General features: G+C 49.1%; 1 protein-coding gene across 3 annotated transcripts in view; it reads right to left on the bottom strand.

The window, feature by feature from the left end:
• Nucleotides 1-24,901, bottom strand: part of tmem266 (transmembrane protein 266) — a 147,877-nt gene that overhangs the window by 78,116 nt on the left and 44,860 nt on the right. For all 3 annotated transcript variants that reach the window (XM_078429902.1, XM_078429901.1, XM_078429904.1), the window contains one exon: nucleotides 11,686-11,778. In XM_078429902.1, coding sequence (XP_078286028.1) covers nucleotides 11,686-11,699 — 14 coding nt within the window. In that variant the 5' untranslated portion in view covers nucleotides 11,700-11,778. The remainder of the gene's footprint in view (nucleotides 1-11,685; nucleotides 11,779-24,901) is intronic.

Below are 24,901 nucleotides of genomic sequence, written 5' to 3'. Positions count from 1 at the left end.
CCATTCTTTCTGTCCAGAGATGCTGCCTGTCCCGCTGAGTTACTACAGCATGTTGTGTCTACAAGCTGAGCAGATTGCGTGTTGCAGAGTGATGTGCCAAAAGCAAGGCTTGAGAAAGAGAGAGAGTGTATGTGTGTGTGTGTGTGTGTGTGTGTGCGTGTGTGCGTTTGTGTATGTGTGTGTATGTGTGTGTATATGTGTATGTGTGTGTATGTGTGTGTGTGTGTGTGTGTGTGTATGTGTGTGTATATGTGTATGTGTGTGTATGTGTGTGTGTGTGTGTGTGTATGTGTATGTGCGTGTGTGTGTGTTTGTGTTTGTATGTGTAATTTGTATGTGTGTGTGTGTGTGTGTGTGTGTATGTGTGTGTGTATGTGTGTGTGTGTGTGTATGTGTGCGTGTATGTGTATGTCTATGTGTGTGTGTGTGTGTGTGTGTGTGTGTGTGTGTGTGTGTGTGTGTGTGTGTGTGTGTGTGTGTGTGTGTGTGTGTGTGTGTGTGTGTGTGTGTGTATGTGTGTGTGTGTATGTGTGTGTGTGTGTGTGTGTGTGTGTGTGTGTATGTGTGTGTGTGTATGTGTGTGTGTGTGTGCGTGTGTGTAGAGAGATCCAGGACAGTGGAAAGTGGTTACCTTCCTTGCTGAAGTGACCACGGTGGTGGCAAGATTATTGCATTTAGGAGCTTTTGCATAGGCATATGAATATGCAGGGCATGGAGGGATAGGGATCAGGTGCAAGCAGCAGAGGTTAGTTTAACTTGGATTCACTTAAGGATAGTTTATCACGGGCAAAGTTTGCTGAAGGGCCTGTTGTTGTGCTGTCCTGCACTGTTCTAGGTTCTGTATCTGGGATCTTGAGTTTGCATCCCCATAAGACCATGAGTTTCACCTGCAGGGAGTACGGTGGAGGCCAAGTCACTGGTTATTTTTAAAGGGGAGATTGATAGGTAATTGATTAGTAAAGGCAAAGGTTATGGGGAGAAGGCAGGACAATGGACTTGGGAAAGATAGGTCAGCCATGATCGAATGGCGGAACAGACTCGATAGCCTAATTCTGTTCCTTGTGCTCTTATGGATTTGGCAGGGGGGCTTATTAGTTTAGTTTAGTTTGGAGATACAGCTCATAAACAGGCCCTTTCGGCCCACCGGGTCCGCGCCGACCAGCAATCCCCGCACATTAACACTATCCTATACCCACTGGGGACAATTTTTACATCTACCAAGCCAATTAACCTGCACACCTGCACGTCCTTGGAGGAAACTGAAGATCACGGAGAAAACCCAGGAAGAATGTACAGACGGCGCCCGTAGTCGGGATTGAACCCGGGTCTCTGGCGCTGCCAGCGCTGTAAGGCAGCAACTCTACCGCTGCGCCACCGTGCCGCCCAAGGTGATTGCCGCGTGCTAAATTTAACTTACCTGTCGGGGTTTCGAACACCGGGACAGACAGTGACAACTTGTCAAAAGTGCCTCATTGGTTCCAAGACACTAGGGGATGTCACCAAAGGGATGTGACGGACGCTATGAAAATGCAAGTCTTTCCTTGTCGTGAGAGGGACAGGCGTCCCCACCCTACGTAGCTTCAGATAGTACAAATTAAAAATCTATTTATGCAAGATGGTTCCTGTTGCAAATACCAATTACAGTATCATCAACTGTGACAAGAAGATTTCACAAATGCACAAAATGAAGAAATAATTGTCATTATAATTAATTCAAATGCTATATTCACAATTATGTAAATTCCTGGTCCCTGTCACTTGCTTTGCCTGTAGATGAGGATTCTTGATTCACCCAGCAAACACTCGGAATGTGTGCTGCATTCGTGACTTGAAGATGCTTAAATAGAACTGAATCAGTTGCTTTTCCAAGCCTCCATTTTGGGATTCAGCTCGTCACGGAGGAGAAAGGGGGAAAAAAATCATCCGCGCATTCATTTCCTCCCGCCTAGACTACTGCAACTCCCTTTACACTGGGATCAGCCAATCATCCCTGTCCCGCCTGCAATTGGTCCAAAACGCCGCAGCGAGACTCCTGACGGGTACCCGTAAAAGGGACCACATCACCCCGATTCTGGCCTCTCTCCACTGGCTCCCAGTACAGTACAGAATCAACTTCAAGCTCCTCCTATTCACATACAAAGCCCTAAACGGGCTTGCCCCCCCATATCAAAAATCTTCTAACCCACCACTCTATCTCCAGGTCCCTCAGGTCGGCCGACTTGGGGCTACTGACTATCCCGCGGTTTGGGCTTAAGCTCAGGGGTGACCGCACTTTTGCGGTTGCAGCTCCGAGACTGTGGAACAGCATCCCTCTCCCCATCAGAACTGCCCCCTCCATCGACTCCTTTAAGTCCAGGCCTATTTCTACTCCCTAGCGTTTGAGGCCCTCTGAGGGGGCGCTGTGAACTGTTTATGTATGTGCTGTTATGTTTGTGTGCCATTGTATGTTCGTTTCTTAGTACCTGAACTGATGTACAGCACTTTGGCCAACGTGGGTTGTTTTTAAATGCGCTATACAAATAAAATTGACTTGACTTGACTTGACTTCCTTTGGGACTGCAGAGTATTCCATGTGCCCTTCTGTCGTGGCTTTGGGGCTTGGCCCAGTATACATCAGATCTGCACCCAGAAACAAAGAACTGCAGACGCTGGTTGATACACAAACGGACACAAAGTGTTGGAGTAACTCAGCGAGCTAGGCAGCATCTCTGGAGAACATGGGTAAGCGATGTTTCAGGTCGAAACGTGTCTGAAGAAAGGTCCTGATCAAAAACGTCACCTATGCATGTTCTCCAGAGATGCTGCCTGACCCGCTGAGTTACTCCAGCACTATGTGTCCTTTTGTGTATCAGATCCAGGTTGGCCTAGCATCTCTGAGAGAGTGCTGGACTGTTCCAAGTGCCATATAATGTGGAAACCTTAGCTTGGGACAGCCAACTATGGCCCTCACCAATTACAAATGGGAATGTCTTCGTCCTAGAGTCATATAGCAGGAAAAAGGCCCTTTGGCCCAACTTGCCCACGCTGCCCAATCTACACTAGTCCCACCTACCCGTGCGTGGCCAAACTCCCTCTAAACCTTATGTATAAGAAGATAACTGCAGATGCTGTTTACAAATCGAAGGTATTTATTCACAAAATGCTGGAGTAACTCAGCAGGTCAGGCAGCATCTCGGGAGAGAAGGAATGGGTGACGTTTCGGGTCGAGACCCTTCTTCAGACTGAACCTCCCTCTAAACCTTTCCTGTCCCTGCACCATCTCAACCACCTCCTCGTACCCACCACCCTCCAGGTGAAAAAGTTCCCAGTCAGGTTCCCATTAATTGTTGCCCTTCTCACCTTAAACTTATAGACAATAGACAATAGACAATAGACAATAGGTGCAGGAGTAGGCCATTCAGCCCTTCGAGCCAGCACCGCCATTCAATGCGATCATGGCTGATCACTCTCAATCAGTATCCCGTTCCTGCCTTCTCCCCATACCCCCTCACTCCGCTATCCTTAAGAGCTCTATCCAGCTCTCTCTTGAAAGCATCCAACGAACTGGCCTCCACTGCCTTCTGAGGCAGAGAATTCCACACCTTCACCACTCTCTGACTGAAAAAGTTCTTCCTCATCTCCGTTCTAAATGGCCTACCCCTTATTCTTAAACTGTGGCCCCTTGTTCTGGACTCCCCCAACATTGGGAACATGTTTCCTGCCTCTAACGTGTCCAATCCCCTAATAATCTTATATGTTTCAATAACATATGTCCTCTGATTCTTGGTTGGGGGGAGTTGGCAACGAAGTGGCAGATGGAGTTTAGCGTAGCAAAGTGTGCGGTCATGTACTTTGGTAGTAGGAATAAAGGCGTAGATTATTTTCTAAATGGAGAGAGGATTCAGAAGTCGGAGGTGCAAGGGGACTTGGAAACTCTGGTGCCGGATTCCCAAAAGGTAAATTTGCAGGTTAAATGGGTAGTTGAGGAAGGCGAATGCAAGGTGAGCATTCATTTCAGGAAGATCAGAATATAATGTTGATTATATATAAGCCACTGGTCAGACAGCATTTAAAGTATTGAGCTGTGTTATTTGTTGCACATCTGCAGAGTCCTACAGCGTGGAAACAGGCCCTTCGGCCCTCCTTGCCCATGCTGGCCAACATGCCCCGTCTGCACTAGTTTCACCTGCCTGCATTTGGCCCAAATCCCTCTAAACCTATCCGATCCATGCACTTGTCCAAATGTTTCTTGAACGTTGTGATAGAATAGTGCTAAAGTGCTGGAGTAACTCAGCAGGTCAGGCAGGTAGCCGTTGTTTCAGGCTGGGACCCTTCTTCAGATGGTCTGATGAAGGGTCTTGACCCAAAACGTCCCATATCCACGTTCTATAGACAATAGGTGCAGGAGGAGGCCATTCGGCCCGTCGAGCCAGCACCGCCATTCAATGTGATCATGGTTGATCATTCTCAATCAGTACCCCGTTCCTGCCTTCTCCCCATACCCCCTGACTCCGCTATCATTAAGAGTTCTATCTAGCTCTCTCTTGAACGCATTCAGAGAATTGGCCTCCACTGCCTTCTGAGGCAGAGAATTCCACAGATTCACAACTCTCTGACTGATAAAAGTTTTTCCTCATCTCCGTTCTAAATGGCCTACCCCTTATTCTTAAACTGTGGCCCCTTGTTCTGGACTCCCCCAATATTGGGAACATGTTTCCTGCCTCTGTCATGTCCAACCCCATCACCTTAGTACAGAGGTGGACTTCCAATCTCATTGCCGTACTACAGAGGTGGACTTCCAATCTTATCGCCCTGGTACAGAGGTGGACTTCCAATTTCATCACCCTACTACAGAGGTGGTCTTCCAATCTCATCGCCCTAGTACAGAGGTGGACTTCCAATCTCATCACCCTAGTACAGAGGTGGACTTCCAATCTCATCACCCTACTACAGAGGTGGATTTCCAATCTCATCGCCCTACTACAGAGGTGGACTTCCAATCTCATCATCCTAGTACAGAGATGGACTTCCAATCTCATCACCCTTAGTACAGAGGTGGACTTCCAATCCCATCACCCTAGTATGGAGGTGGACTTCCAATCTCATCACCTTAGTGATAGAGGTATTCTGTTATCATCGCCCCTGTACAGAGGTGGCCCACTCTCACCACCCCTTCACACAGGTGGAGTTCCACTCTTGGGAGCAGTGGGTTGAGAGAGAGAGGGCTGCCTCACTTTGAAGAGCTGGGGGGAGAGAACCGAAACCAGTTCCTCCCTTCCAGGGCTGGGATCGATCGGTGAGCGGGAGGCATTTCTTGCCGAACTCTTGGTGAACACTGACAGATGGCCCCGCTCGTGTGATGCAAACAGGCGAGGTGATTACAGCCTCGGCTATTAATAAAGAGGCAGAAGGGTCTAATCAGAACAACGGCTTAATAACATTTATATCTGTCCGACAAAGGCAACACGAAGCAAAGTATTGTGCCAACGACAGGTGGCACATAATTCTGCACAGCTTAAAGGTGGCACAACCAAGAGCTGATTCATCTCAGCACAGTACAGCATGCTGTGGAATTACCTTGGAGAGGTGGGACAGACTTGGATGTTTTTAAGGCAGAGATAGATAGATTCTTGATTAGACAATAGACAATAGGTGCAGGAGGAGGCCATTCGGCCCTTCGAGCCAGCACCGCCATTCAATGTGATCATGGCTGATCATTCTCAATCAGTACCCCGTTCCTGCCTTCTCCCCATACCCCCTGACTCCGCTATCCTTAAGAGCTCTATCTAGCTCTCTCTTGAATGCATTCAGAGAATTGGCCTCCACTGCCTTCTGAGGCAGGGAATTCCACAGATTCTCAACTCTCTGAGTGAAAAAGTTTTTCCTCATCTCAGTTCTAAATGGCCTACCCCTTATTCTTAAACTGTGGCCCCTTGTTCTGGACTCCCCCAACATTGGGAACATGTTTCCTGCCTCTAACGTGTCCAACCCCTTAATAATCTTATACGTTTCGATAAGATCTCCTCTCATCCTTCTGTGGGAAGGATTAGTGTGGGTGTCAGTGGTCAAGGGGAGAAGGCAGGAGAATGGGGAGAGATCGATCAGCCACGATTGAATGGTGGACTAGACTTGATGGGCCGAATGGCCTGATTCTACTCCTATCACTTTTGAACATGATTTGGATAGTTTTCTCTGGAAAAAAGGGCAGAGGGGAGACTTGATAGAAGTATATAAAATGAAGAGAGGTATAGATAGGATAGACAGTCAGCACCTTTTAAAACAGTGTGGTGTGTCACAACCTGAAACATCACCTATCTATAAGAAAATAACTGCAGATGCTGGTACAAATCACCTATCCATGTTCTCCAGAGATGCTGCCTGACCCACTGAGTTTAGTTTAGTATAGTTTAGAGATACAGCGCGGAAACAGGCCCTTCGGCCCACTGGGTCCGCGCCGCCCAGCGATCCCCGCACGCTAACACTATCCTACACCCACTAGGGACAATTTCTTTATATTTACCCAGCCAATTAACCTGCAAACCTGTACGTCTTTGGAGTGTGGGAGTAAACCGAAGATCTCGGAGAAAACCCACACAGGTCACGGGGAGAACGTGCAAACTCCGTACAGTCAGCACCCGTAGTCGGGATGGAACCCGGGTCTCCGGCGCTGCATTCGCTGGAAGGCAGCAGCTCTACCGCCACGCCACCGTGACCGCCCGAAGGTACTCCAGCACTTTGTGTCACACTATTGGAGGGATGGTTTCTCCGCTTTAGATGGCTAACTTCCCATTGGCAAGCATATCCTTCATCAGATAAGGAGACCAAGGCGTGCACATTACTCCAGGCGTGGAGTCGTTGGGTCTTTGTGAACGCTCCACCCTTAAACCGATCAGTTGATTCACTCATGGTTTGCACTTGTGGGATTTTGCTGGGACAAAATGTCTGCCAGAGTTGCTGGGAAGAGAAGAGGGTGGCACGGTGGCGCAGCGGTAGAGTTGCTGCCTCGTGGCACCAGAAACCCAGGTTCGATCCTGACCACGGGCGCTGTCTGTACGGAGTTTGTACGTTCTCCCCGTGACCACGTGGGTTTTCTCCCGGTGCTCCGGTTTCCTCCCACACTCCAAAGACGTGGAGGTTTGTTGGCTTCGGTAAATGGTATTCTAGTGTGCGTGGGATAGGACTAGTGTACCGCTGTTCGATGGTCGGCACGGACTCGGTGGGCCCTGCTTCCATGCTGTGTCTCTACGCTAAAACAAAAAGTGAACTGCAGGCCAAAGGTTGTTCATGGGATAACAGGCATGGGGCTCGTTGATACAATAAAGCGCTTATTCGAATTCGAATGCAAAAGAATGCAAAAGCTTGGTACACGTGACAATACAATTCGAATGCAAAAGCTTGGTACACGTGACAATAAACTAAAAATGATAAACTAAGAAGTGTGAAAATACACACCTCCACAATCAGGGACAGTTTCTTCTCAGCTGTTGTCAGGCAATTGAACCATCCTATCACCAACTAGAGAGTGGTCCTGAGCTATTACCTTCCTCATTGGAGACCCTCGGACTATCTTTAATCGGACTTTACTGGACAGTTAGGACTGAGATGAGGAAAAACCTTTATCTTGCACTAAACATTATTCCCTTTGTCCTCTATCTGTAGACTGTGGACGGCTTGATTGTCATCAGGCATTGTCTTTCACGCAGCAAAACGCAGTTCACAGTACATATAAACCAAACTAAACTAAAGCTAATAATTATTGCCACATTCAGCAGAAGCTGCTGGGCAATGCTGTGAGAGAGAGGAGGATTCTGCTGATGTCGGCCTCTCTTGGGGGCAAACCCAGGAGATTTAGTTCGCATTGTTTAGCTCGTATTGTTTGGAGTTCGATTTTGCATTGGGCGGAATTGGATTCACTGGAGGCGGTCTTGGAGGGGGGAGGACGCTCCTCAAAACTGCGGAGCATCTTGGACAATACAGCTCGCCCCCTCCATGACACGCTGGTCAACCTGAGAAGCACCTTCAGCGACAGACTGGTTCCACCAAGATGCAGCACGGAACGCCACTTGCTATTGAGGGCGTGCAGCGTAGGTTTACTAGGTTAATTCCCGGAATGGCGGGGCTGTCATATGTTGAAAGACTGGAGCGACTAGGTTTGTATACACTGGAATTTAGAAGGATGAGAGGGGATCGTATCGAAACGTATAAGATTATTAAGGGGTTGGACATGTTAGAGGCAGGAAACATGTTCCCAATGTTGGGGGAGTCCAGAACCAGGAGCCACAGTTTAAGAATAAGGGGTAGGCCATTTAGAACAGAGATGAGGAAAAACTTTTTTAGTCAGAGTTGTGAATCTGTGGAATTCTCTGCCTCAGAGGGCAGTGGAGGCCAATTCTCTGAATACATTCAAGAGAGAGCTAGATAGAGCTCTTAAGGATAGCGGAGTCAGGGGGTATGGGGAGAAGGCAGGAACGGGGTACTGATTGAGAATGATCAGCCATGATCACATTGAATGGCGGTGCTGGCTCGAAGGGCCGAATGGCCTCCTTCTGCACCTATTGTCTATTGTCTATTGTCTATTGCCACACAGTGGCGCAGCGGTAGAGTTGCTGCCTTACAGCGAATGCACTCGGGTTCCATCCTGACTACGGGTGCTGTCTGTACGGAGTTTGTACGTTCTCCCCGTGACCTGCGTGGGTTTTCTCCGTGATCTTCGGTTTCCTCCCACACTCCAAAGACGTGCGGGTTTGTAGGTTAATTGGCTGGGTAAATGTAAAAATTGTCCCTCGTGGGTATAGGATAGTGTTAGTGTGCGGGGATCGCTGGGCGGCGCGGATCCGATGGGCCGAAGGGCCTGTTTCTGCGCTGTATCTCTAAACTAAACTAAATCACAGGACATCCTTTCTTCCTGGTGGCCATCAAATTGCACAACCCCTCCCCCTTCTGTCGTGGGGTGGGGTAGACTGACTCCCCTCCCTCTCCCCCCACCCCCCCCCCCCAATCCTTGCACATCCCCAATTCTGGACATTCCACGAGTCACTTTAATTTTGTGTTTCATGTATCTTGTTGTGTTTCACGACTGTTGGCAGACCAATTTCCCTCCTGGGATAAATAAAGTTTAGTTCAGTTTAGTTTAGAGATACAGCGCGGAAAAGGCCCTTCGGCCCACCGAGTCCATGCCGACCAGCGATCCCCGCACACTAACACTATCCTACTCACACACACACACACACACACACACACACACGGGACAATTTACAATTTTACCGAACTCAATTAGCCTACAAACCTGTAAGCCTTTGGTGTGTGGGAGGAAACCAAAGTTCCCGGAGAAAACCCACGCGGTCACGGGGAGAACGTGCAAACTCCGTACAGACGGCACCCGTAGTCGGGATGGAACCCGGGTCTCCGGCGCTGCATTCGCTGCAAGGCGGCAACTCTACCGCTGCGCCACCGTGCCGTCCCGGAATTCTGGACATTCCACTCATCACTTTAATGTCGTGTTTCCTGTATCTTGTTTTACGACTGTTGGCAGACCAATTTCCCTCCTGGGATAAATAAAGTTCTATCGTATCGTATCCGAACAGTTCCCCAGAGGGCAGAGTTCACCCAGGGAGGTACATCTGTTTCATGGGGTTCATTCAGTGGGCTGGTTCCCATGCTTCTCTTAAAGCGCCTTCTTTTTTTTTTACGCGGTTTCACAAAATAACTTCCACACGATCAACAAATCTGGCTGTTCAGAGGAAGCTTGGCAAGGAGTCAGGTGTGTGCTGTATCCCAGCTGCCATCTCTTTCGACTGTGTAGTTCAACAGCAAGAAGTATAAATAGATCGACAATGACACAAAGCAGCTGTTCCAAGCAGTGCTAAGAAACCTCAGGCCCCGCTGAGTTCCGTCGAAGAGCCTCCGTGCTGGATTAAAAATTCACCTCCAGGATACGGAGGCAAAGAACGACACAAAAAGATGGAGTAAACGTATAAGATTATTAAGGGGTTGGACACGTGAGAGGCATGTTCCCAATGTTGGGGGAGTCCAGAACCAGGGGCCACAGTTTAAGAATAAGGGGTAGGCCATTTAGAACTGAGATGAGGAAAAACTTTTTCAGTCAGAGAGTTGTGAATCAGTGGAATTCTCTGCCTCAGAAGGCAGTGGAGGCCGATTCTCTGAATGCATTCAAGAGAGAGCTGGATAGAGCTCTTAAGGATTGAGGCAGGAAGCATGTTCCCAATGTTGGGGGAGTCCAGAACAAGGGGCCACAGTTTAAGAATAAGGGGTAGGCCATTTAGAACTGAGATGAGGAAAAACTTTTTCAGTCAGAGAGTTGTGAATCAGTGGAATTCTCTGCCTCAGAAGGCAATGGAGGCCAATTCTCTGAATGCATTCAAGAGAGAGCTAGATAGAGCTCTTAAGGATAGTGGAGTATGGGGAGAAGGCAGGAACGGGGTACTGATTGAGAATGATCAGCCATGATCGCATTGAATGGCAGTGCTGGCTCGAAGGGCCAAATGGCCTCCTCCTGCATCTATTGTCTATTGTCAGTGGGTCAGGCAGCATCTTTGGAGAGAAGGAATAGGTGACGTTTCGGGTCGAGACCCTTCTTCAGACTGAGAGTCGGGGAAACGAGAGATACAGACGGCGACATAGAGAGATATAGAACAGCTGAATGAAAGGTAAACAAAAAAGTAACGATGATAAAGGAAACAGGCCATTGTTAGCTGGGTGTCGGCAGGAATTGCAGATACGGGTTTACATTGAAGATAGATACAAAAAGCTGGAGTAACTCAGTGGGACAGGCAGCATCTCTGGCGAGAAGGAATGGGTGTTGGAGATGGGGGGGGGGGAGGGGGGGGGGAAGGGAGGGAGAAGAGGGTGCTGCTCCAATTCTGGTGAGGTTTGGGCCCAACGGGACCACTTGGTCTAGTGATAGCTAAAGGCTCCTAATAACTATTTAGCATTGTAGGGATACGTTTGGCAAATGTAATATTTAGTGGTTGGAAGTACAGCATGGAAACAAGACTTTCAGCCTACTGAGTGCATTAATCATCAATGATAGCAGCTGCATCTTTTGTTTTGAGATACAGAATGGAAACAGGCCCTTCGGCTCATCCTGTCCATGGCGATCATTGATCACCCATTCACACGTTCCATGTGATCCCACTCCCGACACGGTGGCGCAGCAGTAGAGTTGCCGCCTTACAGCGAAGGCAGCGCCAGAGACCCGGGTTCGATCCCGACTACAGGCGCCGTCTGTACGGAGTTTGTACGTTCTCCCCGTGACCTGCGTGGATTTTCTCCGAGATCTCCGGTTTCCTCCCGCACTCCAAAGACGTGCAGGTTTGTAGGTTAATTGGCTGGGTAAATGTAAAAAATGTCCCTAGTGGGTGTAGGATAGTGTTAGTGTGCGGGGATCGCTGGGCGGCACGGACCCGATGGGCCGAAGGGCCTGTTTCCGCGCTGTATCTCTAAACTAGACACACCAGGGGGAAATTTACAGGGGGCCGACTAAACTACAAACCCACACGCCTTTGGGATGTGGGAGGAAACCGGAGCACTACGAAGAGACACATGGGGTTACAGAGGGGATGTGCAAACTCCACATAGACAGCATCCCAAGGTCAGGATCGATCCGGGGACTCTGGCGCTGTGAGGCAGCAGCTCTAACAGCTGCGCCACCCTGTTAATTTCAAGATAGTTATTGATCATACTTACTGATTGCCCGCCATTGGTAGGTCACTGTTCAGGAGCGCCTTCTCAATCCTCCAGCTTTACAGAGTCTCATCCCATTGCCTTGGCTTGTCATGCCTATATGAGATAAAGAGAATAAATAGTTTCAGGCTGGTAGACTTTACCCTCGTGAGCACAAAGAACCAAAGACTCAAGGGAGAATTAACTGGGTAGGATTGGCCCAAACGCAGTAAAGTTTCAAAGAGGTGATCTCATTGTAGAACAAGGTTGAGGGGCTCAAAATGCTGGAGTAACTCAGCGGCTCAGGCAACAGCCCTGGAGGTAAGGAATAGGTGACGTTTCAGGTCGAGACCCTTCTTCAGATCTGGCCTGATGAAGGGTCTCGACCCGAAACGTCACCTATTCCTTTTCTGCAGAGAAGCTGCCTGAACTGTTGAGTTACTCCAGCAGTTTGTGCCAATGTAAACCAGGATCTGGTGGAATGGTGGTGCAGCGGTAGAGTTGCTGCCTTACAGCGCCAGGGACACGGGTTCGATCCCGACTGCGGGTGCTGTCTGTACGGAGTTTGAACGTTCTCCGAGATCGGTTTCCTCCCACACTCCAAAGACGTACAGGTTTGTAGATTAATTGGATTGGGTTTGCACACTTGGTATACGTGTAGATTGTCCCTAGTGTGTGTAGGCTTGTGTTAATGTGCAGGGATCGCTGGTCAGTGGGCCGAAGGGCCTGTTTCCACTCTGTGTCTCTAATCTAAACTAAATCTGCAGTTCCTTTTTTTAGAGATACAGCGCAGAAACAGGCCCTTCGGCCCACCAAGTCCGCGCCGCCCAGCGATCCCCGCACACTAACACTATCCTACACACACTAGGGACAATTTTTACATTTTACCCAGCCAATTAACCTACATACCTGTACGTCTTTGGAGTGTGGGAAGAAACCGAAGATCTCGGAGAAAACCCACGCAGGTCACGGGGAGAACGTACAAACTCCGTACGGACGGCGCCCGTAGTCGGGATCGAACCCGAGTCTCCGGCGCTGCATTCGCTGTAAGGCAGCAACTCTACCGCTGCGCCACCGTGCCGCCCTACACAAAGATTGAGAGACTGAGGGGATACCGAGTGAGAATCCAGAACTAAGGTGCAGCCTCATGAGAAAGGGTCGGCCATTTGGGACCAAGGTGAGAAGGGATTCTTATATTCAATGTGGCAGCACAGTGGCACAGCTGGTAGGGCCGCTGCCTCACAGCACCAGAGGCCCAGGTTCGATCCCGACCTCAGGTGCTGACTGTGTGGCGTTTGCACATCCTCTGTGACCATGTGGGTGCTCCAAGTTCCTCCCACCGGCATGCGAGCTTGTCGGTTAAATTGCCCCGGTGGTGGGTGCCAGTTGGATAACATAGAACTAGTGTGAACGAACGGGTGATCGATGGTCAGCGTGGACCAGTTTCCACGTCGTATCTTTCAATTCAATCAAAAGGAAGGATGCAAATGTGTTGAATTTCAACCTCCTGAGGACTGTGGATAACTGCATCTGCAGAAGGCTGAGATTTTAAAGTGTTTTTTAAAGGAACTGAAGGATAAGGTGGTGTAAATTTGAGCTAAGGGCCTCGGTCTAGGTGAATGCCAGAGTGGGATTAGGTAGTCTGAGATGATGGATAGGATTCAGGTGTAACAGGACATCTAAACGGCCACTGTGGCACAGCAGTAGACACGCCAAGGGCCGTCTTCCACTTCATTTGGGGGTCGGCGATGGACCGGGTGCGTCGAGCCACAATGCACAAGTCGGCAGACAACGGGGGTAAAAGCGTGCCCAACGTCGCCCTCATCCTGATGGCCACCTTCGTGTGTGGCTGCATCAGGCGGAGCGTAGAGCCAAGGCACGTGGGCACCAAATGCCACTACCTGCTGAGGTTCTACCTGTCCCCGGTGTTGCGAAGGATGGGCCTGGCGCAGATGCCACGCAATGTGCCAGTCAGCTGGACATTGCCGCGCCACCTGTCGTTCGTGGAAAGGTTCTTCCGGACCAACACCTTTGACCACAAGTCCATCGGGCAGTGGTCAGCACGGAATGTCCTGCAGGCACTGCAGGGGAATGACTCCATGGATCCTGTGGCGTGGTTCCCAGAGCAGACTGCCCAGCTTGTCTGGCAAAATGCCTCATCGCCACAACTCACCAACAAACACCAAGACCTGGCTTGGCTGGCGGTGAGGGGAGCCCTCCCAGTCAGATCCTTCCTGCACCGCCGGAACCTCACTACCAGCGCACGCTGCCTTCGGGACGGCTGCTACGGAGAGGAAACGGTGGCCCACCTCTTCACAGAGTGTGGATTTGCCAAGAGAGTCTGGAGAGGTCTGCAGGGGTCCCTGTCACGATTCATTCCGAGCAGCTCCGTCACAGAGGACTCTGTGATCTACGGGCTGTTCCCAGGGACGCATTCAGAGACTGACATCGAGTGCTGCTGGAAGGTCATCAGCTCGGTGAAAGACGCTCTTTGGTCTGCCCGATCCTTGTTGACCTCCCAGCGGAGCGCGCTGTCCGTGGGGGAATGTTGCCGACTGGCCCGCTGCAGACTGCAGGAGTACGTGCTGAGGGACGCACTGAAGCTTGGTGCAGCCAACGCCAAGGCTCTGTGGGGGACGACCGCAGTCTAGGGCCCTTCTGCTGCTGGACATGGGGAGCAGGGTGTGGTGGAGAGAGACGCCCCTCCAAATAAGGGAAGGGATTCCACACCAGTGGGTCACATGAGTGGCAAGGGTGGGGGGGTAATTTTTTTTGTAATTGGTGTATTGAATATCTGCATTGAATGTACGTATAGCCTCCAAGAACGTCAGACGGAGTTTAGGAAGGAACATGTTTTGTATATATTTATTTCTGGAATAATATAAGAAAATAACTGCAGATGCTGGTACAAATCGAAGGTATTAATTCACAAAATGCTGGAGTAACTCAGCAGGTCAGGCAGCATCTCAGGAGAGAAGGAATGGGTGACGTTTCGGGTCGAGACCCTTCTTCAGACTGATGTCAGGGGGGCGGGACAAAGGAAGGATATAGGTGGAGACAGGAAGATAGAGGGAGATCTGGGAAGGGGGAGGGGAAGAGAGGGACAGAGGAACTATCTAAAGTTGGAGAAGTCAATGTTCATACCACTGGGCTGCAAGCTGCCCAGGCGAAATATGAGGTGCTGTTCCTCCAATTTCCAGTGGGCCTCACTATGGCACTGGAGGAGGCCTATATATTCCTTTCTGGAATAAAGTATTTCTTGATAATATTAAAAAAAAGTAGAGTTGCTGCCTTACAGCGAATGCAGCGCCGGAGACCCGGGTTCGATCCTGACTACGGGCGCCGTCTGTACGGAGTTTGTACGTTCTCCTCGTGACCCGCGTGGGTTTTCTCCGAGATCATCAGTTTCCTACCACACTCCAAAGACGTACAGGTGTGTAGGTTAATTGGCTTGGTGTAGGTGTAAATTGTCTCCAGTGCGTGTTGGGTAGTGTTAATGTGTGGTCGGTGCGAACCCGGTGGGCCGAAGGGCCTGTTTCGGTGCTGTATCTCTAAACTAAACTAAATTGTAACACTTTGAGCAGATCAGCTCGCCCGTGGTCCCATGGATCTTGAGTATGTTGCTAAGTCAATGGAATAGCCCTTGAATCCACACCGTCTTATGGTAGACACGAAATGCTGGAGTAACTCAGCGGGTCAGGCAGCATCTCTGGAGAGAAGGAATAGGTGATGTTTCGGGTCAAAACCCTTCTTCAGACTGTGCCATTCTTTGAGTAACAGCAGAACTATACACAGCCCCCTCAAGCCTGAAGGAGGAAGGGTCCCGACCGGAAGCGCCACGTCTCCATGTACTCCAGAGATGTTGCCCGACCCACTGAGTTACTCCAGCACTTTGTTGCTCTTTTGGTAACCCAGCATCTGCAGTTCCTTCCGACACATGGGATTAAGATACAGACCAGCCACGATCTCATTGAACGAATAGCTTTGAAGATCCAACTCCTACACTTTGCAATTAAACATAATATTTTTTAGATTTAGATTTAGAGATACAGCGTGGAAACAGGCCCTTCGGCCCACCGGGTCCGCGCCGCCCAGCGATCCCCGCACATTAACACTATCCTACACACACTAGGAACAATTTTTTTAAAGTTTATTTTTTACATTTCCCCAGCCAATTAACCTACATACCCTGTACGCCTTTGGAATCTGGGAGGAAACCGAAGGTCTCGGAGAAAACCCACGCAGGTCACGGGGAGAACGTACAAACTCCGTACAGACGGCGCCCGTAGTCAGGATCGAACCTGAGTCTCCGGCGCTGCATTCGCTGTAAGGCAGCAACTCTACCGCTGCGCCACCGTGCATATTGCTGCTCAATAAAATGGAAGCAAGCATCACATTGCTTTTTTAAAAATATAATTGCTTTACACCAGCTACTGCATAGTGTAAGATTTGAGAAGTTTTCCCTCATTCTGCAATCAACACCAAACCAAAGAGCTGCAGTTTGGACATTTTAAACGGGAGACTGGGGCTGATAGCGGAGAAAGGCTGCGGTCAGTTTACCAAGGGATGTCACAATCCGTGGGTCCTAAGATGGCCGCGGGACCTCGTGACCAGCCACAAGAGCAAAAACCTTATAGCCCAGTCTCTAGGTTTCTGCAAAGCCACGGCCAGAACAATGGATGGATATTGGCCATGCAGAAACCTGCGAAACCAGGTCGAAGTCCAGACACTGGGGCGCTGACATCAGCATACTCACAATGCCCCAAGCCGACCTACACGGTTAATCTCGTTAAGGGGGCACAATAGCCCATAGAAAACTACCTGGTAGGTGATGGGAAACCAGTTAAACCCATCACCTCTCAACGAAATACCAATTAACATACCGTCTGGCCATCCCCGGTACTCCCGGACATAACGCAGGACAAAGGGAAAACTCAATACATATCTTTTAAACAAAGAGATCCCGAGATCTGGCGGGAGATAGGACGGGCCAGAATTAGTATAACTGGCCACGACTTTTGGGTTTTAAACTCATGCAAGGCAGAAGTCGGAAACTGGAAAACGCATGCAAGAAAACTGCAAGGAACGCAAGCCAGGAGGAAGACGAAAAAGACGGGCAAGACAGACACGCTCACAGCAGGGACAGCAACGCTCGCAACGACTGGCCAGGAACGCTCGCAACGACTGGCCAGCAACGCTCGCAACGACTGGCCAGGAACGCAAGAAACGGAAGGAAGAAACTCACGGGACAAGCACGACCCTCACGGAAAGCAGCGGAGAAGCAGCACGAACAGCCAGTAACCCCAGTAATAGCCCCATGGTGAGCATGTACCCCGATCCTGCACATCCTGGACATAGTTTTAGTGTAGAGGGGAGGGTGGTTTGAATAAACGTGGGTGTGTAAATGAATATGTGTTGGTCAAGTTTGCGATGTGTCGTACGTTCCCCATCTTACAGTCAAGAATATGTCTAATAGAACTGTGTCTAAGTATTTGTGTAGTTATGCATATGTCTTTTAGAACTGCGTCAAAAGTGTTCGTGTAAGTGTGCATACGTCTGGTAGAACTGTGTCTAAGTATTCGTGTAGTTATGCATATGTTGTTTAGAACTGAGTCTAGGTATTTGTGTAGTTATGCATATGTCTAATAGAACTGTGTATAAGTATTCATGGACAATAGTCCCAAGTGCTCAATAAAAGCCTTTTCCATTTAAACCCTGGTCTTCAAATCTGGTCTGGTTGAGTTTTTCTGCACTATCAACGCTCCTGCATCTAAGTCCAGTGTCTAGAACCGTAGGGGGTGAGTGGGTCGAACCACTCACGGGGAACCAGTGTGCGCGGCCTGGTCGAGGGATCAGAGCAAGGCACGGGGACCTTAGGTCGGGCGAAAGCTTGGCGCAGAAAACCCCTTTACAATAGTCATACAGCATGGAAAAAGACTATGATGCTCCATCCATACTCACATTTGCCCACATTTGGCCCATTTCCCTCCAAACCTTTCCTATCCATGTACCTGTCCAAAAGTCTTTTAAATGTTGTTTATAGTACCTGCCTCCACTATCTCCTCTTGTAGCTCGTTCCATATACCCACCACCCTCTGTATGTTTACCACACCCTTGAAATAGATAGACACAGTCAACATTCTTGGTCAATACCACAGCACGGTTGTAAAAGGCTCAAGGGGCCGAATGGCCTGATACTAGCCTTAAAAGCTAGTGAGAAATGATCAAATGCATTTGAAACACCCAGAGTCCAAACACTTCTTTCGAAGCATCAAATCCATTTGCCAAAATCATTTGATTACAATTTCAATACAGACTATTTCATCATTAAAAAAAATGTAAAAATCTTAAGGTGACTTTATTTCATTTACATCATTCTTATATCATGCTGATATTTTTATATAATTGGCACACAAGATAAAAAGAGGAGTAAAGCTAGTTTCATTTAACACCTTAAAATCTGACTTAGATTCTCTGGGGCTAAATTGGAATTGGCAGGGAATGTGTCATTCAGTGCTTTCGAAGTGCAATGCCTGGTTTGTGAAGGAGTGAAATGGGAAGACATGACTGAAGCCAGGAATCTGTCTTCACCCCCCAAGGGAACGGTTTAAACAGTGGGGTACGAGATGAAATGGACCATTACCAAGATAGTCATAGAGTGATACAGTGTGGAAACAGGCCCTTTGACCCAACATGCCCCAGCTATACTAGTCCCACCTGCCCATGTAATTGGCCCATATCCCTCCAAACCTGTCCTATCCATGTACCTGTTTCTTAAAAGATGGTCCCTGCCTCGACTACCTCCTCTGGCAGCTTGTTCCATACACCCACCATCCTATGTATGAAAACATTACCCCTCAGATTCCTATGAAATCTCTTCCCCTTCACTTTAAACCTATGTCCTCTCATATCATATCATATCATATATATACAGCCGGAAACAGGCCTTTTCGGCCCTCCAAGTCCTTGCCGCCCAGTGATCCCCGTACATTAACACTATCCTACACCCACTAGGGACAATTTTTACATTTACCCAGCCAATTAACCTACATACCTGTACATCTTTGGAGTGTGGGAGGAAACCGAAGATCTCGGAGAAAACCCACGCAGGTCACAGGGAGAACGTACAAACTCCTTACAGTGCAGCACCCATAGTCAGGATCGAACCTGAGTCTCCGGCGCTGCATTCGCTGTAAAGCAGCAACTCTACCGCTGCGCCACCGTGCCGCTCTCGTCCTCTATTCACCAACTCTGGGCAAGAGACTCTGTGCATTGACCCGACCTATTCCTCTCATGATTTTATACACCTCGGCAAGATCACCCCCTCATCCTCCTGCGCTCCAAGGAATAGAGTCCCAGCCTGCTCAACCTCTCTCTGTAGGTCAGACCCTCTAGTCCTGGCAACATCCTTGTAAATCTTCTCTGTACCCTTTCCAGCTTGACGACATATTTCCTATAACATGGTGCCCACAACTGAACACAAGAGAGGCAAAAACTTGAATCCACTCTCTTAATAAAAGATGTTTCTCGGACCAAAGAGCTCAGAAATCATCCACAGTATACTTTTTTTAAATGCAGTGGCACAAGGATTTTTTATCTGGGCAAAAATACCTTGCCTTTATACAAGAAGTTATAAAGTGTGTCCCATTTTATCACACAAACTGCACAAGAAAACGAGCCGAAGGAGGTATTAGATGAGCGCTCAATAGATGTTGAAGGGATCGGGTTTTAAGGAGGGGAGGGAAAAGGCAGAGAAGATTCAAGAGCTTAACACCATGAAATTTGATTTGAGTATAGGAGCAGGGAGGTTCTGCTGCAGTTGTACAGGGCATTGGTGAGACCACACCTGGAGTATTGCGTACAGTTTTGGTCTCCTAATCTGAGGAAAGACATTCTTGCCATAGAGGGTTTACAGAGAAGGTTCACCAGATTGATCCCTGGGATGGCAGGACTTTCATATGTAGAAAGACTGGATAGACTCGGCTTGTACTCGCTGGAATTTAGAAGATTGAGGGGGGATCTTATAGAAACTTACAAAATTCTTAAGGGGTTGGAGAGGCTAGATGCAGGAAGATTGTTCCCGATGTTGGGGAAGTCCAGAACAAGGGGTCACAGTTTAAGGATAAGGGGGAAGTCTTTTAGGACCGAGATAAGAAAGTTTTTTTTCACACAGAGAGTGGTGAATCTGTGGAATTCTCTGCCACAGAAGGTAGTTGAGACCAGTTCATTGGCTATATTTAAGAGGGAGTTAGATGTGGCCCCTGTGGCTAAAGGGATCAGGGGGTATGGGGAGAAGGCAGGTACGGGATACTGAGTTGGATGATCAGCCATGATCATATTGAATGGCGGTGCAGGCTCGAAGGGCCGAATGGCCTACTCCTGCACCTATTTTTTATGTTCTATGTTTCTATGATCAGGAAGGCTTCAGAATTAAAGAACGAGGCTGTGGAAGAAATGGAACAGGAGGACAAGACTTGAACTGCAAGGCATTCTGGAACAGCCAGCACATAAAAGGATAGTAACTCCGCGGGTCAGGCAGCATCTCTGGAGGAGGAAGAATAGGCGTCGTTTTAGTTCGAGACCCTTCCTCAGACCGAGAGTCAGGGGAATTAGAGGTATGAAGAGGTACAAAGAACAAATGAATGAAAGGGTAAGGCAAAAGGACAAGTCAAAGCCAGCAACGATGAACAAGTCTCGACCCGAAACGTCACCCATTCCTTCTCTCCCGAGATGCTGCCTGACCTGCTGAGTTACTCCAGCATTTTGTGAATAAAACGATGAACAAGGAACGGATTCCACAGGCTGTCTAGTGCGCAGGGCAAGACTGTCATCGGCGATTGGGAAAAGGTACAAGATGTCCAGCAGAGCGTTGGAACGATCGAGATTGCAGGTAATAAACTCCACAAATCAGCTTCACCAGCCGACAGGCTGAGGCAGGGCTGGAATCAATTCTAAATTTAGGACCCACTTTATTGATGCAAACTTCATCGCGGCTGTACAGACAAATTAAAAAAAAACAAAAATCAATACCAGAAAAATTGCACTGTCCTGCTTTTCAGATGCTGTTCTAACTCAACGCTGGGCTGTGTAGACCAATCTGCTACTGGGAACATTTTGATCCAGCCATTGATTCCTCTGACTTGGTTTGCAACTTGTTGCTGATATATTAACCAGAAGCAGCATTGAATTACAACAAAAAACTCAGAATAGTACTGTACACAACAGGTGTTTCAGCCTCACCACATCTGTGCTGAACATGGTCAATATTAAACGAATGCCTGAGGAAGGGTTTCAACCCAAAACCAAAGAAGAGTTTCAACCCACAGAAATAAATTTCTTCTCATCTCCTTCCAAAAAGAACGTCCTTTAATTCTGAGGCTGTGCCCTCTGGTCCTAGACTCTCCCACTAGTGGAAACATCCTCTCCACATCCACATCCAAGCCTTTCACTATTCGGTACATTCCTTCTCTCCAGAGATGCTGCCTGACCCACTGAGTTACTCCAGCACTTTGTATCTGTCCTGTTGCGTACAGTTGCTGCCAGAGTGCCTTTCAGTTTAAGCTTTGTCCTCCTGTTCCATTTCCTGCAGAGTTACGCTCACATTTTGTGTCTATCTTCAGTTGAAAATCAGCATCTGCAGGTCCTTTTCCTGCACGTTAAACTAATGTTTGCTGCCTGCACGTCATAGAACAGTGCAGAAACAGGCTCTTTGGCCCACAATGTCCATGCCAAATATGATGCCATTGAACTAATATTCATCTGCACATGACCCATATCCTACCATTCTCTGCACAGCCATGTTCCTATCCAATTTTTCTAAACATTACAAACACTTTCTTCTTTCATTTGCAACCTCTCGTATCTCCTTGGGGTTCCCTTACCTTGGGGTCCCCTTACCTTGGGGTCCCCTTACCTTGGGGTCCCCTTACCTTGGGGTCCCCTTACCTTGGGGTCCCCTTACCTTGGGGTCCCCTTACCTTGGGGTCCCCTTACCTTGGGGTCCCCTTACCTTGGGGTCCCCTTACCTTGGGGTCCCCTTACCTTGGGGTCCCCTTACCTTGGGGTCCCCTTACCTTGGGGTCCCCTTACCTTGGGGTCCCCTTACCTTGGGGTCCCCTTACCTTGGGGTCCCCTTACCTTGGGGTCCCCTTACCTTGGGGTCCCCTTACCTTGGGGTCCCCTTACCTTGGGGTTCCCTTACCTTGGGGTTCCCTTACCTTGGGGTTGTCCTCCTTAATTCTGAACTGGTCTTTAAACAACACCCACCTGGCCAATGTGGACATACCCAATAACAGCTGCTTCCAATTTATTTTCCTAGCTCCTACTTAATGATCTAATTTGCCCCCCCTACTCCCCAATTTAGTACTTTCCTTCGAGATCCAAACTTAAGCCTCACCCAGAACTAGTTACAATTTAAGGAGTTGCGATCAGATTGTTTCCAAAATGCTTTCTACTGAAACGCCCGTCAGCTGGTCAATCTCGTTTCCCCAATTCGACTCCAAAGTAGCCCCTCCTCTGCTTGTGGTCATAAAGTCATAATTGATAGGAGCAAATTAGACCATTCGGCCCATCAAGTCTACTTCACCATTCAACCATGGCTGATCTATCTCTCCCTCCCAACCCCATTCTCCTGCCTTCTCCCCATAACCCCTGACACCCGTACTAATCAAGAATCTATCTATCTCTGCCTTAAATATATCCCTTGACAGCCTCCACAGCCTTCTGTGGCAAAGAATTCCACAGATTCACCACCCTCTGACTAAAGAAATTTCTTCTCATCACCTTCCAAAAAGAACGTCCTTTAATTCTGAGGCTGTGACCTCTGGTCCTAGACTCTCCCACTAGTGGAAACATCCTTTCCACATCCACCTCCAAGCCTTTCACTATTCGGTACGTTTCATATCATATCATCATATCATATCATTTATCATATCATATATATACAGCCGGAAACAGGCCTTTTCGGCCCTCCAAGTCCGTGCCGCCCAGCGATCCCCGTACATTAACACTATCCTACACCCACTAGGGACAATTTTTTTTTTTTTTACATTTACCCAGCCAATTAACCTACATACCTGTACGTCTTTGGAGTGTGGGAGGAAACCGAAGATCTCGGAGAAAACCCACGCAGGTCACGGGGAGAACGTACAAACTCCTTACAGTGCAGCACCCGTAGTCAGGATCGAACCTGAGTCTCCGGCGCTGCATTCGCTGTAAAGCAGCAACTCTACCGCTGCGCTACCGTGCCGCCATATGAATGAGGTCCCCCCTCATTCTTCTAAACTCCAGTGAGTACAGGGCACGGGGAGAAGGCAGGAAAATGGGGTTGAGATGGGGAACACTAGATTAGCCCTAATCAAACGGTGGGGCAGACTCGATGGGCCGAATGGTGTGATTCTTCTCCTGTGTCTTATGGTGATCATGGCTGCTCATCCACATTCAGTGGACTTTGTCCTCTACTTTGGCACTGTGGCATTAGGAGTTCCACAAGGAGGATGGACTCCAGGCAATAAAAAATACCTGCAATCTATTTCTAAAGCATCTATGCGTCACTGGTGGTGAGATTTTTCTTTCCCCCTGCTGAGATATAAATTAGCCTCCAGCTCTAACCCCGGAAATCTATTATCCACTAGACCAAGTGGACCCGTTGGGCCCAAACCTCTCCTGCATTGGTGCAGCACCCTCTCCTCCCCTTCCCCCCCTCCCCCTCCCCTCTCCCCCCCTCCCCCTCCCCTCTCCCCCCCTCCCCTCTCTCCCCCTCCCCCCTCCTCTCCTCCCCTCCTCCTGGATTCAATTCAAGGCTAGATATGGTGGATGTGGGGAGGATGTTTCCACTAGTGGGAGGGTCAAGGGCCAGAGGGCACAGACTCAGGATAAGATATCCCATGGTGTCAACTATCCTCCCTCTCAAATGGCCCAGGACTTCGTAACATATTGGACCAACAAACAGCCTTAATCTGTGCCCCCCCACAAAAAAACGGTTTTATTGAAGTAACGTAAGTGAATAGCAGAATGCAGGAAAATGGGCGGTAGGGGTTGCCAACTATCTCACTCCCAAATAAGGGACAAGGTGACGTAATCGCCGCGCGCCCCACATGACCTCACCCAGCCAGCGGCCACGTGCTCCCACTCCACCAAGGAGCCGGGAGGCGGGTTGCTACGCAACCTCCGTTAGGCAGCGCCCGGGCCTCCGGGCCTACACTGTCCGGACCTACAGTGTCCGGGCCTACAGTGTCCAGGCCTACAGTGTCCAGGCCTACAGTGTCCGGGTCTACAGTGTCCAGGCCTACAGTGCCCGGGCCTCCGGGCCTACACTGTCCGGACCTACAGTGTCCGGGCCTACAGTGTCCAGGCCTACAGTGTCCGGGCCTACAGTGTCCGGGCCTACAGTGTCCGGTCCTACAGTGTCCGGGCCTACAGCACCCCCCGAGCCTAATACGGGACAAGGGCGGTCCTGTACAGGACAAAGCAACTTAGCCCAAAATACGGGATGTCCCGGCTAATACGGGACAGTTGGCAACCCTAATGGGTGGGAATGCGGGGACAGTGATGTGTGTCGGAAGGAACTGCAGATGCTGGTTTAAAGACTGAAGAATCAGAGTCTGAAGAAGGGTCTCAACCCGAAACGTCACCCATTCCTTCTCTCCAGAGATGCTGCCTGTCCCGCTGAGTTACTCCAGCAACTTGTGTCTACGTGTGGACTGTTAGATGGGTTAGGGTGGTCCCAGATGGATGTGGTACTGGCTGCTAGATGTCATTGCGGAGCTTAGAGATGCAACATGGAAACAGGCCCTTCGGCCCATAAGGCTGAAGGGTGGCTACCATGCTGTCCCCGAGATGATGGATTTCAATTATTTGCAAGCTTGTGAGCAAAATCCAAGTCTGGCGATGGTTAATCCCATAGGATCTCCCCAATGATCCCACTGGCTTTCAATTGTGCAATCCACATGCATTTGTAGCCGTTAGTTATTCTTATTAGGTGATGTGGTGACCATTTAAAATTAATCAATAGTCAAATCTGCTGCCGAATACCGCAGAATAGACCTTTAGACTTCTTCCCTGCAGACTGCGAGTGGAATAATCAATCAGATTTACTTGGTGAGACAGGCGCAAAGAAGATGCATTGTACCTCTTTAGTTTAGTTTAGAGATGTCGCTTGGAGACAGGTCCTTCGGCCCATCGTGTCCGTGCCTCACTAGCACTATCCTACACACACTAGGAACAATTTGCCAATTAGCCT

Source organism: Rhinoraja longicauda, chromosome 38 (assembly GCF_053455715.1).
Source record: "Rhinoraja longicauda isolate Sanriku21f chromosome 38, sRhiLon1.1, whole genome shotgun sequence".
Classification (NCBI taxonomy): domain Eukaryota; kingdom Metazoa; phylum Chordata; class Chondrichthyes; order Rajiformes; family Arhynchobatidae; genus Rhinoraja; species Rhinoraja longicauda.
The sequence above is the reverse complement of the archived record's forward strand: the minus strand, read 5'-3'. Positions and strand labels throughout refer to the sequence as shown.